This window comes from Bos indicus x Bos taurus, chromosome 15, assembly GCF_003369695.1.
Source record: "Bos indicus x Bos taurus breed Angus x Brahman F1 hybrid chromosome 15, Bos_hybrid_MaternalHap_v2.0, whole genome shotgun sequence".
In the NCBI taxonomy this organism is placed as follows: Eukaryota; Metazoa; Chordata; class Mammalia; order Artiodactyla; family Bovidae; genus Bos; species Bos indicus x Bos taurus.
In genome coordinates, this window is record NC_040090.1 from 44,365,434 (window position 1) to 44,379,107 (window position 13,674).

The 13,674-nt window shown below is 44.1% G+C and overlaps 1 protein-coding gene across 12 annotated transcripts in view; it reads left to right on the forward strand.

Annotated features, from left to right (window-relative positions):
* The window catches only part of TEAD1 (TEA domain transcription factor 1), a 274,391-nt gene that overhangs the window by 80,762 nt on the left and 179,955 nt on the right, over positions 1 to 13,674 (forward strand). For all 12 annotated transcript variants that reach the window (XM_027563306.1, XM_027563307.1, XM_027563309.1 and 9 more), the window contains one exon: positions 7,013 to 7,268. In XM_027563306.1, coding sequence (XP_027419107.1) covers positions 7,013 to 7,268 — 256 coding nt within the window. The remainder of the gene's footprint in view (positions 1 to 7,012; positions 7,269 to 13,674) is intronic.

Below are 13,674 nucleotides of genomic sequence, written 5' to 3' on the forward strand. Positions count from 1 at the left end.
ATGTGTTTGCCAAGGTTAAAGAGCCCACCTTCCAGGGATCCATGACTCAGGCTACAGGTCTTGTCATCCAGCTCATGCTCCCCTTACAAGTGTACTGTCTTGATAGCAAGTCTTCACTTGGAATGCTCAGATGCCATAGACTGAGTGCACTTGCCTGTCTTTTTGAAGAAGCCTACTGATGAAGGAGAGCAGTGGTGGTGAAGGGGAAAGGAACAGAATAGGAATTTCTATCCTCAATGGCTAACAGATTCCTGAAGCGGATGGGCAGGGCGATTCCTTTAAAGGCTGGTAATACAGAACTACATAGCGTGAAATCAATCAGAGACTTTCTCGAGTTGTCACCTGGGTAGGTTCTTGGGGCTGATGGAGCAGAGAATTAATCAAGGAATCTCAGGAGGGTAATGCTAGGTCCTTTGATGGGGTGCTCAGTACCGGGGTCTCGGTGAAGAGGTATTGGCTTGTTGATGGATCCTGTTAATATAGAAGTGATTTTCGAAAATAAGAGGGAGTAATTACGTGCTTCTTCCTGCTGAAATTAGAGGAACTATTGGCAATTGGAGTATATGACACTAAGGCTCACTGGCTGCTATTGACTACACGGCAGATGTTCCATCTCTCTGGAGGCTGCCTTCAAAATCCAGGCTGCTGCTCTTCACTTGTATTTTGCAGGCCACATGTGGGCAAGTTTGGCTAGTGTCTGAAATGGTAAGAAAAGAAAAGCGTGTTCCATTTACATATGCAAACGCGATTAACCATCATTAGTGCCTGACATTCCTCCCAAGTACCCAGGGAAGTGAGTCAGTATCATAACTATTCATTAGGAATTAATTAGACTGTGCTTGATGGTGTCAGTTGTGGACAGAGCTGAGAATTCAGCACTGCCTACGTTCTCTCCCATTGGAATCCAGCCTCCAGCTCCCTGTCTAGTGAGGGTGGAGTTTGCGTCTTATGTTCCTATGGAACGCGCATTCTGTCTGGAGCAATCACTGCTGAGTATACATGACTCTGGTCAACTTATTTAGAAGCACTTTTTTCCTAGCTTTGTTATTGAAGGGCAGCTTTTCTCTTTTAAGGAAAAGTTGGCCAGTCACTAAGATCACAGTGATCTGCCATCAAATACTTGGTTGCATTGTCTACTACAGATGTCCTTCCAACTACTTGATTTTCTTTTTTTTAAATCCTAAAATGGCTCCCAATTGTGCCTCCTTCCACATTCTCCTGAGCATTTAGTGTCTTTTTTTTCCCCTTTCTTCTCAGTACCACTCCCTATATATTGCCTTTTTCATTCACCTATGCAGTTAAACTTGCTTTGCTCCCATTTTTTACCTCTTTGGATTTCTTTTTGTCCACCACTTGGCTTCCTGTTTTCAGATCCTCACGACTTAGCTGTCAGGTTCTGGTTCTCATCTCTTCCAGTGATCAAATGAAAGGGGAAGGAGATAAGGTCAAATATTGCATCTCAGAAACTACTATGCCACTCCAAATAAGGTTTATTTGTTGTAGAAGAAGCTTACCTCCCAGAAGACCCAGACCATATCTATCCCTTTGACACAGAAGGCTCTTGGTTGTTTGCAATCATGATTAGTAAATAAGAAATTGAATCAGCCAGCCAATTCTTGGTTATCCAGGCAGTGCTTGGCATTACTCTGTCCTCTTACATCTTCCTGATTTGCTGATTTCCTTTGGATTCTTAACCAGTCATTAGAACCTTAGCCAGAGTCAGGGTGAGGAATGGGAAAGGAGATGAAACTGTGCCCCTTCTCATGGAAAGCTTGGGTGATAAATTCATTGACATTGTTACCCAAAGACTGTTCCCATCATTTGTTTGTTGGTTCATCCTTTATTTCTCTGCATATTTATTATGCCAGGTACTGTGCTAGCACAGGGGATACTGTGGTGATTGTAGTAATCCCTGCCCTCACAGACACTGGGGTGCAGATGGGAGAAGTGATAACAAGCCAACTTAAACTAAATTCTGTTATAAGTAGTCTATGGAAACACAGATGATGAATGATGAAGTTGGTATCCTTCAGTGTTAGTGCTGGAAACTGAGGCACATGGCAGGTACTGTGTGGTCCTGGGTTACTCAGATGGAGGCAGAGTCCCAACTTCCAGTCCACTTCTTTTCTTGGTGCCTCATAGAGTATGAATACATTGACTAAAATAAGCTATATGGACTATTTTTTTTTTTTAATCCTTATGTTCAGTGCCATTTCTTAATCATGAAGGTTAGTTATAACTTATCCTTTTATTTAAGAGCTCTTAAATCACCCATAAGTGAGATGCTTACATTATGAGAGACTCGCAGGAATTAACATGAAAGGAGCAGCAGTTCCTGTGTCATGCCCCTTGTGCATTCGTCCCTTGAATACAGTTGGTGTCAGAAGCACCTGCATTTGATTAACTAACCTCCTTCTTCCCCTAGATTTTTATATTAAAATATGTATTGGTTGAATGTGCTGCATGCTAAGTCGCTTCAGTTGTGTTCCACTCTTTGCAACCCTGTGGACTGTAGCCTGCCAGACTCCTCTGGCCATGGGATTCTTCAGGCAAGAATACTGGAGTGGGTTGCCATTTCCTCCCCCAAGAAGATCTTTCTGATCCAGAGATTGAACCCAAGTCTCCATCCAATATCTCCAGCATTGCAGGTGAATTCTCTACTAGGGAAGTCATTGAGGAAAGCCCATTGGTTAAATATACGTGGGTTGAATATATATAATGTCATTCCAGTGTGCTCATGTTACCTGTCTTGAAGAGTCAGTGGGTAATCATGAAAGAGTGATTCATTTAGAGAGTGTTGCTATTGGGGTGGTGAGCAGCGTCTGGTAACATTTCTCTTTGGAGCTTATTCTAGTGTGGCTGGGAAGAATTTCAGGAAAAAATGGAGCTTTTAGAAAAGCATTAATGATGGAGACTGAGGCATATGGAGGCTATGTGATACACACTATATTTTCAGTAAAGAAGAGTTCCCTTCTCTGTCTCTTTTTAGACATTCATTAAGGTTTAAGATTATCCCCCTAAACCAAACCTCCCAGAAATAAATATGAAAACTATTGAAGTGTGTGTGTTAGAAGTACAGGTGTTTGTTACCTATTTAAATTTTCTGTTCAGGCAACTGAAGACCTTAAGAAGAGGATCTTTCAAATTTATTTCCCAACGAGACCTTTCATTTATTTACCATCCCATTATCAGTTGGTGTTCGAGGATCACAAGGTCCATACCACTGTCTAGAGATGATAGACTTGAAAACATCTTCTGTTCATGGTTGTTCAGACGGTAGAGCACCTTCACTCGTTATCTCACCAAATATGGTGGCTCCATGGAGTAGGGTCTCATGATCTCAATGATTTTCTGCATTGGGATTGCATTTGTTATTTTCATTTTATAAATTAAAACCTGAGCTTCTAGAGATTAACCTGTTTAGTCTGGGCTACATGGCCAATAGGTGAGCTAGGTTTGGTACCCAGATCTCTTTGAATCTTAATAACGTACCCACCCATCCCACCCCGCAATACTGTGTTCTTCTTCATTTACTGAAGTGAATGAGAGTTGACTCCCTTGCTAAATGGATGTATGAGGAGCAGAGGACATCAGCTCTGCAGACACAGGTATTCTATTTGTCATTCACCTGATTAGATCTTATTGTTGATAATAAGCAGGTACTTGTTACTGTACGTTCAGAAGCCAGGTAGATTGGGTGGTAGTTAACTAATTCCACACATTTTTGGGGTACTCTTAATGTGAGGCTGATTCTCTCAGAGCCACTGGATACAAGGATGGTTTCTAGGATGAGGTGGATTTTGAGCCTGGGCTAGAAGGGAACTGAGGGATGGAATTTGGTAGCTAGTACGGGGAGCGTTTCTTGGCCAGTCTGGTGATCGGAAACTCTCTGCCCATACAGGGCCTCATCTTACAGTTGGGTTGTAAAACCAGGGGTCTGTAAAAGTCTGTGGATTATGTATCTGGTAGCTTCTGGGGCTGTGTCTTGGCCCTTGTCCAGAGTTGGTAATTCCATCCTGCTGAGCTCTAGTTGACCAAATGAGAGAGCCTGGACGTAGAATTCTTCCCTGAAGTAAGTGAATAAAAACACGGGAGCATTTAGAATAGCCCCTGTGCTTCCTGAGTGGATGGATTAATTGATGCTAGTTAATATTGCACTCCCCACACAACAAAGGAGCTGCGACCCTTAGCTTTAGGGGTATCTGCAACTCTGCTATCTTTCTTATAAGGCTGTCTACCACTTGTTGAACTAACAGGACATTTTTCCTTATGTCAAGTGAGCTATAACCTTCTTTAGGACTTCCACAAAACAGGTCCAACACCCTGCCTGTATGTAACACCTTCAGAAGTTGTTTGGTGTTTGAGGACATTAAGCTTGGCGATTATGATTCAGAAAGATCTTTCCAGTTTTGAGTCACTGACTAAGGCTAAAAATAATGGAATTTAGTAGAATAAATATAAATTCCTGGTGTTAGCTCCTAAACCAATTGATCAAGAGTCAGAATTTAGAAACAGCACATGGAGGATTGGGGCTTAGTTTTATGGATCATAGTCTTTCTCCGAGTGTCATTTACTGAAGATTGTGTACACACTGGGCTGGGCAAGAGGGGTAATGTAAATTGTATCTAGTCTGGAACCCAGTCAGCAGACTGAGGGCTGCTCTTGTCATACCCAAGTGGATGTCTCAGGGTAGATTTGCTTCCCACTGCATGGATAGACCTCAAGGATTAATGGGTAAAACTTAACCAGGAGATGGATTTTGTCCTAGTAGATGAAAGAATTTCAATATGTTAGTTCAAAGGAGCTGGTATTGGGAAGGCAGTAGGTTCCTTGTCGTCAACTGTGTTCAAGCGTAAATCCAACAACCAGTTGATGAGATGTGTCAGAGGGGACTTCAACTGTTGGATTAGGAGTACTGTGTTTTGGTCTGGAGCCTCTGAGGATTTCAGTTATATAGTAATGATCTTTTTAAAGTCAAATAACGTTCCCCTGGTCCCCTGGATTCCACCCTTCTACTATAGTAGAGTGCCGGACATGTCCACAGTTTAATCTTAAAATATGGCTCCCTGGAGAGAATTCATACTTCTTCAAGCTGCCTGGAGCTGAAGAACTGGCCTGTGCTTTTGTAAATGTCTGGTTTTGTTTGTTTTGTTGAATTAGGGGCTAAGGTGGAGAAGGAAAATGCTGGCAACTAGCCACTGCTCAAAGAGTTCACACATATTCTTATAATTTCTCTAATAATACTTCTTTGGAGCTAGAACAGACTATCCTAGAGTTCTCCATTGGAATTTTGTAAGATTCTTAGACCCAAACCAGGAAAAAAGTGTAATAATTTGAGAATTCAAAAGGCCCACACAGCAGGCCTTGTAGAGTTCGTCTAGGGGTCAGTCACAAACCCTTTCTTGTGGCATAATTTATACCTTTAACATTTGGCAGTTTTTAAAGTCCTGTGTCAATGTACATGTGTTGGTAAGAAGTAGTAAATATTTTGCTGACAAGTTCTTTGAAAGACGGATCAGTGGCAGCGTTTAAAGGCAGACAACCTGAGGGTTTCTTTCATCCAGGTGCTGCCAAATCTAAAAAGCCGTCAGGGTACGGAGCCAAACGCACACACTGGTCACACCATTTATGGTTTAATGTTCCTGTGCCTCGGAGTGTCTGCACCTGGGATCTGTTGATATCCACAGTGGGGGATGGCAGGGGAAAGGGATTCAGCTGGGAGAGCGAAGGAGAGGAGGCAGGGTGCTTGCTCTCAGAGGTGACTGACCTGGGATACAGAGCAGAGCCTGGTACCTAGTGGGGCCGCTCGCATCTGCTTCCCTTCTGGCTGCCTCTGTTGTAACGTTGCATGAACTTGAGGTGGCAGAAGCGGATGGAGTGGTGGTTGCATCCGCTGAGCTCTCTCACCCTCCTCAAGCCCTGCACCTCCCTTCTTCCCATCAATCCCCCAGAGCAATTCTTATCCCTCTTATTTGTTTTGAATGCATGATCTGATGCCTTTTCAACAAAGGAATATTGATATTTTAGTGTGCAGACAGCAGGGGGTACTGAATTAGATCATTTTCACATTGGTATTGGTGCCAGTTTGACATTTGTTTGGAAAGCTTATCCCTTTATGGCCATAGGTTACATGCATAATTTAAGGGGAATAAATCTTTGTGAAAGATTTCTTTCGGTTCTGTAATCATCAGTGGTGCAGACACATAAATGGAAGTCTCCCCCACAGTTTTCATGTGATCAGGAATTCCAAGGAGGCTCCCAGATGAAGTAGTCCATGTGGGTATAAAATGTTTTTGCAAATGTACTGGCCTCTTGTGGTAGTCGTTTAAGGGAGGGCAAGAACCGGGGACACCTTGGTTCCTGCTTCAGAAGGTTTCAGAAGTCGAAGGTGGTAAAGTGACCTGACTGTACAGGGTAAAAGAAAACCCTGTGGATAAATGCTGTAGGATAGCAGGTCCAGGTCTGCTGGCATTGCTATCTGTAGAATGAGTATTCGTGTTAATCTCCCTCCTTCTGCCCACCATTCTGCTGCCATCTTGCATCTTGGTGATCCCAGTGACAAATTCTGGGATGGTGTGACATTTCAGAGTTATCATACCAATTGCCACAGTGAGGCAGACATCTTTTGTTTTACACTATTTTCTTTTAAACAACTTGTTCTGAAGATTTGATTATTATCGAGCAAAGTGCTTCTAGTAGATAGTAGGTACTTAGCAAATGGTTTTGCATGATTCATTGTGAACTTGCAATTCAGAGAGTACTATTCTCAGATGAAAATTTCCTGTCATCTGTGAAGATTATCCAGCTTCTGCCTGCTGTTGCATTTCTGTATGAGTGCCTAACATGATACATAAAGAACAAAAGCCACTTAAATCTCAGAATTCCATCTTCTCTGTTAGTAGTTATTCGCCAAGCAAAGCTGGCGAATGGAGAGAGTGCAGTAGAACCAGCAGGAGCAGTGTATTGATGGCTACCGTGTCCTTATCATACTATCTTTTGGTTTCTCTCTTAGGTTTATTTTCTTGAAAAGGCTCCAGGCTTCGGCTTGGAAAATCCAACCGCCAAAATTGAGCCCAGCAGCTGGAGCGGCAGTGAGAGCCCTGCCGAAAACATGGAAAGGATGAGTGACTCTGCAGATAAGCCTATTGACAATGATGCAGAAGGGGTCTGGAGCCCCGACATTGAGCAGAGCTTTCAGGAAGCCTTGGCTATCTATCCACCATGCGGGAGGAGGAAAATCATCTTATCAGACGAAGGCAAGATGTATGGTAAGTGATTCAAATGCTCCTGGGAAATGCTGCAGCCCACTTTTGTGATTAAGAGATTATCATAACTAGCCTTCTACTAGGTGAGACACATTCCTTGTATGGGGTTGAATGATCTTTGTAGAATTCTAGTTGGCCATTCAAGGGACTGAATCTCAACTGAAGAGGAGAGTCAGTAAAGGACCATTGGGAAATCATTCCCTGGGGCTTCCTTTTTTATATCAAAAGCTCTCAAGGACTCCTTAGGAACTTAGGTAGTTGCAGTGGCACATGCAGACACCAGACACGGAGACTAATTCTTCCGAATGCATGCCCCATCTAAAGGAAGTGCTGCCACTTAGCTCCAGATAACTGACTGGAGCTGCATAGCAGTGGAGCCACATGCTGCCAGATCTAGCAGGCTAGATGTTTACATTTTTAAAACCCAGCATTTTTTTTTTCTTTTTAACTACATAGGCCAGATAAAACTGCTCAGAGACTTGATCAGACCTTTGAACTACCAGTTTACTGCCTTGTTACCAATCTTCAGTTGAATGGCCAGAAAAGGCACTGACCCCCAGGCTACTCTCTCCAGTCTCCCTTTCTACATGGGGACCCCTCACAGTGCATTAGAAACTCCCAAGCGTGCCCAAGAGGATGAAATCGGTTGACCAGATGGCTGGGGATGCTGAAGGTGGCAGCAGGCACCTATCCACTAGTGTGGGGTGTACAGGCTGGGTTTGGACCTTCCCTGCACCTTCAGCTTGTACTTTTAGGCTGTTTACCTTTTGGGAAGCAGATGGCAGGTGGTTACGTATACATTCTGCTTGTCTAATTGGGCACGTTGAGTTGACAGAGTTTGCACTGTGGCTGAGTCTAAAGAGATGCAAACGAATAACCTAAACTCAAAGAGAACTGGCTCAGCAGCCTACTGGAGGTTGTTAACTTATCACAGGAGTGATTTATTTCTAAACAATTTGAAAGCTTTTCCATAATAGGGTGTTGTACCTTTAATACTGCAGCTCCTCTATCAGGAGCCGTAGGAGGCTACAGACCAGGCTAGCACACACTGCTAAGGAGAAAGCAGATGGTGGTGCAGCTGCCACCAGCTGTGCCCCCACCCTGCCCTCCCCCTCTCCAATGTGGATGATGTAATGGAAACAAGGAAAATTTTGCTTTCTGCAGCATTAGAGTGTCTCTTCCTTGGCCAGTCTGTGTCACACACACACACACACACACAGGAGAGAGAGAGAACCCAAACCTTCCGAATTTGTTTTATGTTCTCATGTGATCCTTTGTAGCCAAAGAAGCTTCTTCATGTTTGGTGAAATGGACTCAGGGTGAAACATCTCAGCTGCTGTGGGTAGAAAGTTTCAGGGCCTCTGGTTTTCTGTGTGCTTGTATCTTTCCTGGGCTACCCTTTCTCAGTCTGGCTGTTTGCTTTCAAGGTCTCGTTTTCATACCTAAAAATGCAACTTCCCCATTTTAAAGGCAGAGAAGAGCACTTTAATCTGTGAGCCTTCTTTGAAGCAGATTTTATTAGGAGTAGTGAAGGTGACTTCGGGCCACTGTACCTTGTACAACACCCATTTGTTTACCCAGAAATTATTTTAATCTAAAAAAACTGGCCTAGTGTTGGACATGCCAGTTGGGAAGAAGTACTCCTGCCTTTCATTTCTCACTGGGAATACTGGGAATGGCACTATCCCTTTAGGAACCAGGTTTCTGGACTAGGAATAGGAACACAGTTCAAAGCAAATGTTATTTTTTTCAACTCCAGTTTTTTTTCCTCCATTGCTTTTACTTTTTAGGCAGCAGCCATGGTAGATTGAACCAATTTGCCTGTAACTCCATCATAAAAATCATTTTTCTATGAAAATAATTTGTGAAAGGACACTTGATGTTAGTTTGGGGTCAAAAACAGTAGGCTAGGCAAGAGAACTGTGAGAAGCTCTGGATTTGAGTCATCTACCCATAGTGAACTTGAATGATCCTGCCCTTGGTCTGTGAGTTTTCTCCCTTGTACAGAAAGAGGGTAAAGTAGATGATATCTGTGATCCTTGGGGCTTGGATGTTTTATGATTCTGGATTTGTGACTTGTCCCTCAGTAAGAGTGATCAATCCGTTGACAAACATGGCGCTGGTCGTGGAGCATGTTGTTAATACTGAGAGTAATCAGATTCCGAGTGCTTCCTGAGAGTGCGTGTTCTTGATGTGTGTGTTCTTCTTTCCCTGAAAGCCACGTTACATTTTCTGACAGTGTTGGTGATCAACCATTATTTAAAACTGGGCAATCATTTTGAGCGAGCAGCATTAACGATTATAACTGCAAGATTGTGTGTCCTGATTAGGGGTGCAAGAGACACATTTGCTGTGGTAGCCCTGCAGTGGCCTCCTCGTCCAGGCAGCTGACCAGTGTGGAGGAGCTTGGCTTATCCTGATGCTTTGGAAGGGAAACGTGGTTATCATGTTTATGGGAGGTAGCAACTGGACCCCTTAAGAGAAACTGCCTTGGGTGCCTGGGAGCAGCTGCCTGTAACCCACCTGTAACTGAGGATGAGAGAAAATTGGTTTGAGAGCCTCCACAGTGACGCTCCAGCCACTTGGGGATAGAGTCATGTGAGCGATGTGGGGGCCGAGCTGCTGTTCCTTGGCTTCAGGCCTGTTCCTCATCTTACCATATGTGAATTAGGACACAAACCAGACTGGGAGCCTGGGTTTCTGAAGGTCCTAAGAGCATGCTTTTTCTCTTAAGCATTTTGAAAATGAAAACATTGAAAGCATTTAGGATTCCATGGAGTGAGATCAAAATAATTTAATGCCTTTTAGTGAAATACCAAGTGTTTTTGACTTGAGGGGGTTATTCCGATATTTTCTGAGCATCTGTTGAGTATTGTGATGTCACTAATTCTGAGCCTTTGGAGAGGCAAGGTCAAGTGCAGCACTGATTTATTTGGTAATGAAATCTCCTCTGTGGTTGGCAATAGGGCAAATGCAGTCTTAGAGAGGGGAAAAATTGGAAAGCTCTCTTTATGATGAGGTTTGGGCCATTAGAAAAGATGGCTTAATTTTCCCTATGCTACCTGGGTCTGCGGAGAGGCCAAGCCTTTGTGTGGTTCGTCTCCATGTGGACAGATTATTTCTGCCTGCAGCACCCTGTGGGTCGGCAGTTGTTCTTAGGGATTATTAGAAGGAGGGTGAGACTTCTTTGACTGTTCCCAAGAGCTTGCAAGCTCATTCCCTCTCTTCTCCGTGTTTTCTTTTTCTTATTTTTACATAGATGTTCCTCTGTGTATCCTCGTAGATAGTTGTGGAGGAGATAGCAGGGGGACAAGATGATAGAGACTTTCTTGATCAGCAAAGCTGTCTGAAACTGAATTTCATAGGAGCAGCCCACAGTTTTTAACACAAGACAGAAACAAAACAGTGAAGCAGAGGATTTGTCTAGATGTGCTTTCTGTTGTACCTGAAAACTGTAGTCAGGCAGAGTGGTCAAGTATCTCCCATAATCAAGTTAGGGACCAGAGCTAAACATTCACTGGCTGCTTGCCTCAGAGACATGCAAGTGTAGCACCTTAAATCTTGGCCTTTGGAATTGTTATGAAGCCTGGCTCTACCCCTTCTAGACATTAGGCTCTGGGTAAGTTGCAACTTCCATCTCATGCTCACAACATTTTGAGGTCAATTTTGTGAGTCTCACTTTGCAGATGAGGGAGCTAAAAGGGATAAGTGGCTTGTGCATGACCAATATAAATGGTATAGCTGGATTCTTTCAAAACTGACTCTATCTGACTCCCAAACATGGGCTCTTTCCTTCCTTGCTGGAGGTCATTGTAAATAAATCCAACAAGTCAGTATTAAGTGCTGCCTGTATTCCAGCCCCCATACTAGGCATTTTCAGGGATAGAGCAGTAAGCCAGACAGACATGATCCCTGCCCTTATGGAGCCATCCTAAGTTTATTTGCAGGAAACACTGACCTGAGGTCAGGACTGCGTGCCAGAGCTTTCTGGGAAGTCTGAGGGCCTTTGAAGATGGTCACCTTCCACTTAGCCTTTTGAAGCCTGTTCTTGGCCACCAGTGTCCAGGGCACCTGGCCCAATGCTGGCAGGAAGAAAGCTTCTCAAATATCGTAGTAGGGAGGATCCTAGATCACAAGGCTGGCCTTGGTGGCAGCCAGAAAGATGTCTGGAAGATTCTGGTGCCCTGGGATCCCATAGGCAGCTTGGGCAGAGCAGTTGCTGAACAATGACTTTCTCCTTTTGTGAGCAGTTATCTTTAGGGTTCTTGCTCCAGATAGCTCCAGGGGTGCCCCTTTCTTGCTGGGATGCCAGGCCTACTGATCAGCCCTAAAGAGCTCAGTTGTGAGGCATAGAGAAGATGAAGAGGAAGGCATCTCTGGATTAGGCCTCTCTAATAGGTCTTCCCCTGTTGCTGACCTGAGCCTTCCCAGCCAGGAGAGCATAAGAGTTGGACTTGCCTCTTTGCTTACTTCATAGAAGTACAAGATAGAAGGGAAGAGGGGCAGGTTCAATGAGGTGGGGCAGAGCTGACAAGGGGATCTGAGAAGGCGTGCACACAGGCAGGCACAAATATTACCAGTTAATCAGTGCAGGCAAAGAGGCTGACATCTGAGGACCCCCGGCTCCTCCCGATCAGAACTGGTCAAGGGAATGTAGGGGCATCGCTGTGTTAGACAGTGAACTTTCCCATAGTTTCTGTGAGGACCGGAAGGTGGTCCACATCTGTGGAGGCCCCAGAAGCCCTGATGCAGAAGTGGCTGCAGACTCCAGGCCCTAGAGGATCGCCAGGCTTTGGGAGAGTGAGCCTTGTGGCCTGAGCTGAACTTGTTCGTCCCAGTTCTTCATCTGAACATCATGTGGCATCTGTGATTTCATCTTTGTGTCTGACTTGTGATGTGGGATATTATTTCCAGTAAATTGGCAAAAAATGTAAAGCACAAAGCATTGTGCCCTTAGAACAGGCTAGAAGCCCCACAAGGCAGGGGCTGTCTTGCTGGACAGAGAAGATGTCAGTGATGTTTGTTGAGTGTATGCATGTGGGGGTTATTGCTTAAGACAAAGAAAGATGAGTAAGTAAGCCTCTGAGCTGCAAGAGGAGCTGGCTGGAAAGGAAGGGAGAAAACAGAAAAAAAGAGAGAGAAAGATGTTTGTATATCTCATGGTCTTCCTAGCCTGAGAAGGAAGAAACTTTGGTTTTTGCTCTGTGTGCTGCCGGATGTTAGTTCAAGTGGTAGGAAGGATTTCTACTCACATTGGCACCATGGTAAAGCAAGGGTTAATTCTGGGATCCTCAGAACAGATGAGTAATGGGGGATTTTGAAATAGTTTCGTTCCTCTGAGAATAGCAGAGCCAACGTCATCAGTGTTTGTGTTGGGAAAGTTTAACATAGCGGGGGTCCAGCCTACAAAGGTTTGTGCACAAGGTGTGAGCTCTTGTGCAATTCAGATAAAAAATAGCTACTTAGGATGGCTTGAGAATTGGTCATGAGGGAGGAAAAAAAAGTAAGAGACAGAGAATCTTAAATTATTACCAAGTTGGAAAGTTAAGCTTTTCAACAACTTTCTGTGGCAGCGGGTGAGCCCTGGCATTCAGAAGACATGGATTTGTAAATCAGTTAATGAGTGCTGTGGACCCGTACTGTGCTTTGACTGTGAATGGGGCCTACAGATGTAGGATAATTAAGAGAACTGACCTGTGTGACCACTTACCGTGTACCAGGCACTTTCTCGTTGCTTTAGAATGTGTTGTCTTGTTTATTCCTCAGAACAAACTGATGATGTAGGTTACGCTGTGCTTGTGTGCTTAGCTGCTCAGTCGTGTCTGACTTTGAGACCCCATGGACTGTAGCTGCCAGGTTCCTCTGTTCATGGGCATTCTCCAGGCAAGAATACTGTAATGGGTTGCCACGCCCTCCTCCAGGGGAACTTCCCAACCCAGGGATTGAACCCAGATCTTGTTCATTGCGGGCAGATTCTTTACTGCCTGAACCACCAGAGAACCCTTTTTACATCCAGGAAAGCTGAGGCCCACCAAAATCAAGTTACGTGCTCAAGGCCACAGTGGATAAGTGGTGGAGTTGACATTTGAATGTCAGCTTAAAACAAGAAGCCAGTTAAGACAGCGAACCACAGTACTGATATGGAAGGAAGTACACTGTGTACTAGAGATATCGACAGTTCAGTGGTAGGGCAGCAGAAAGTGTGATTATTTATATGGGGAAGGCACATATCTATATTTAAAAATACAAGAGAGTGGAAGAATCAGAGTCTGAGAGGCAGATTTAGGTGAGCCAACTTTCAGTGGGAAAAGGCCACTTAGTGTTTTTTGCTTTTTTAAATTTTTTAAATGTTTTTTGTTTTTAAACTTCTTTTGGATGGCAGACCGCCCCCCCCCCCGCCACCGCCCCC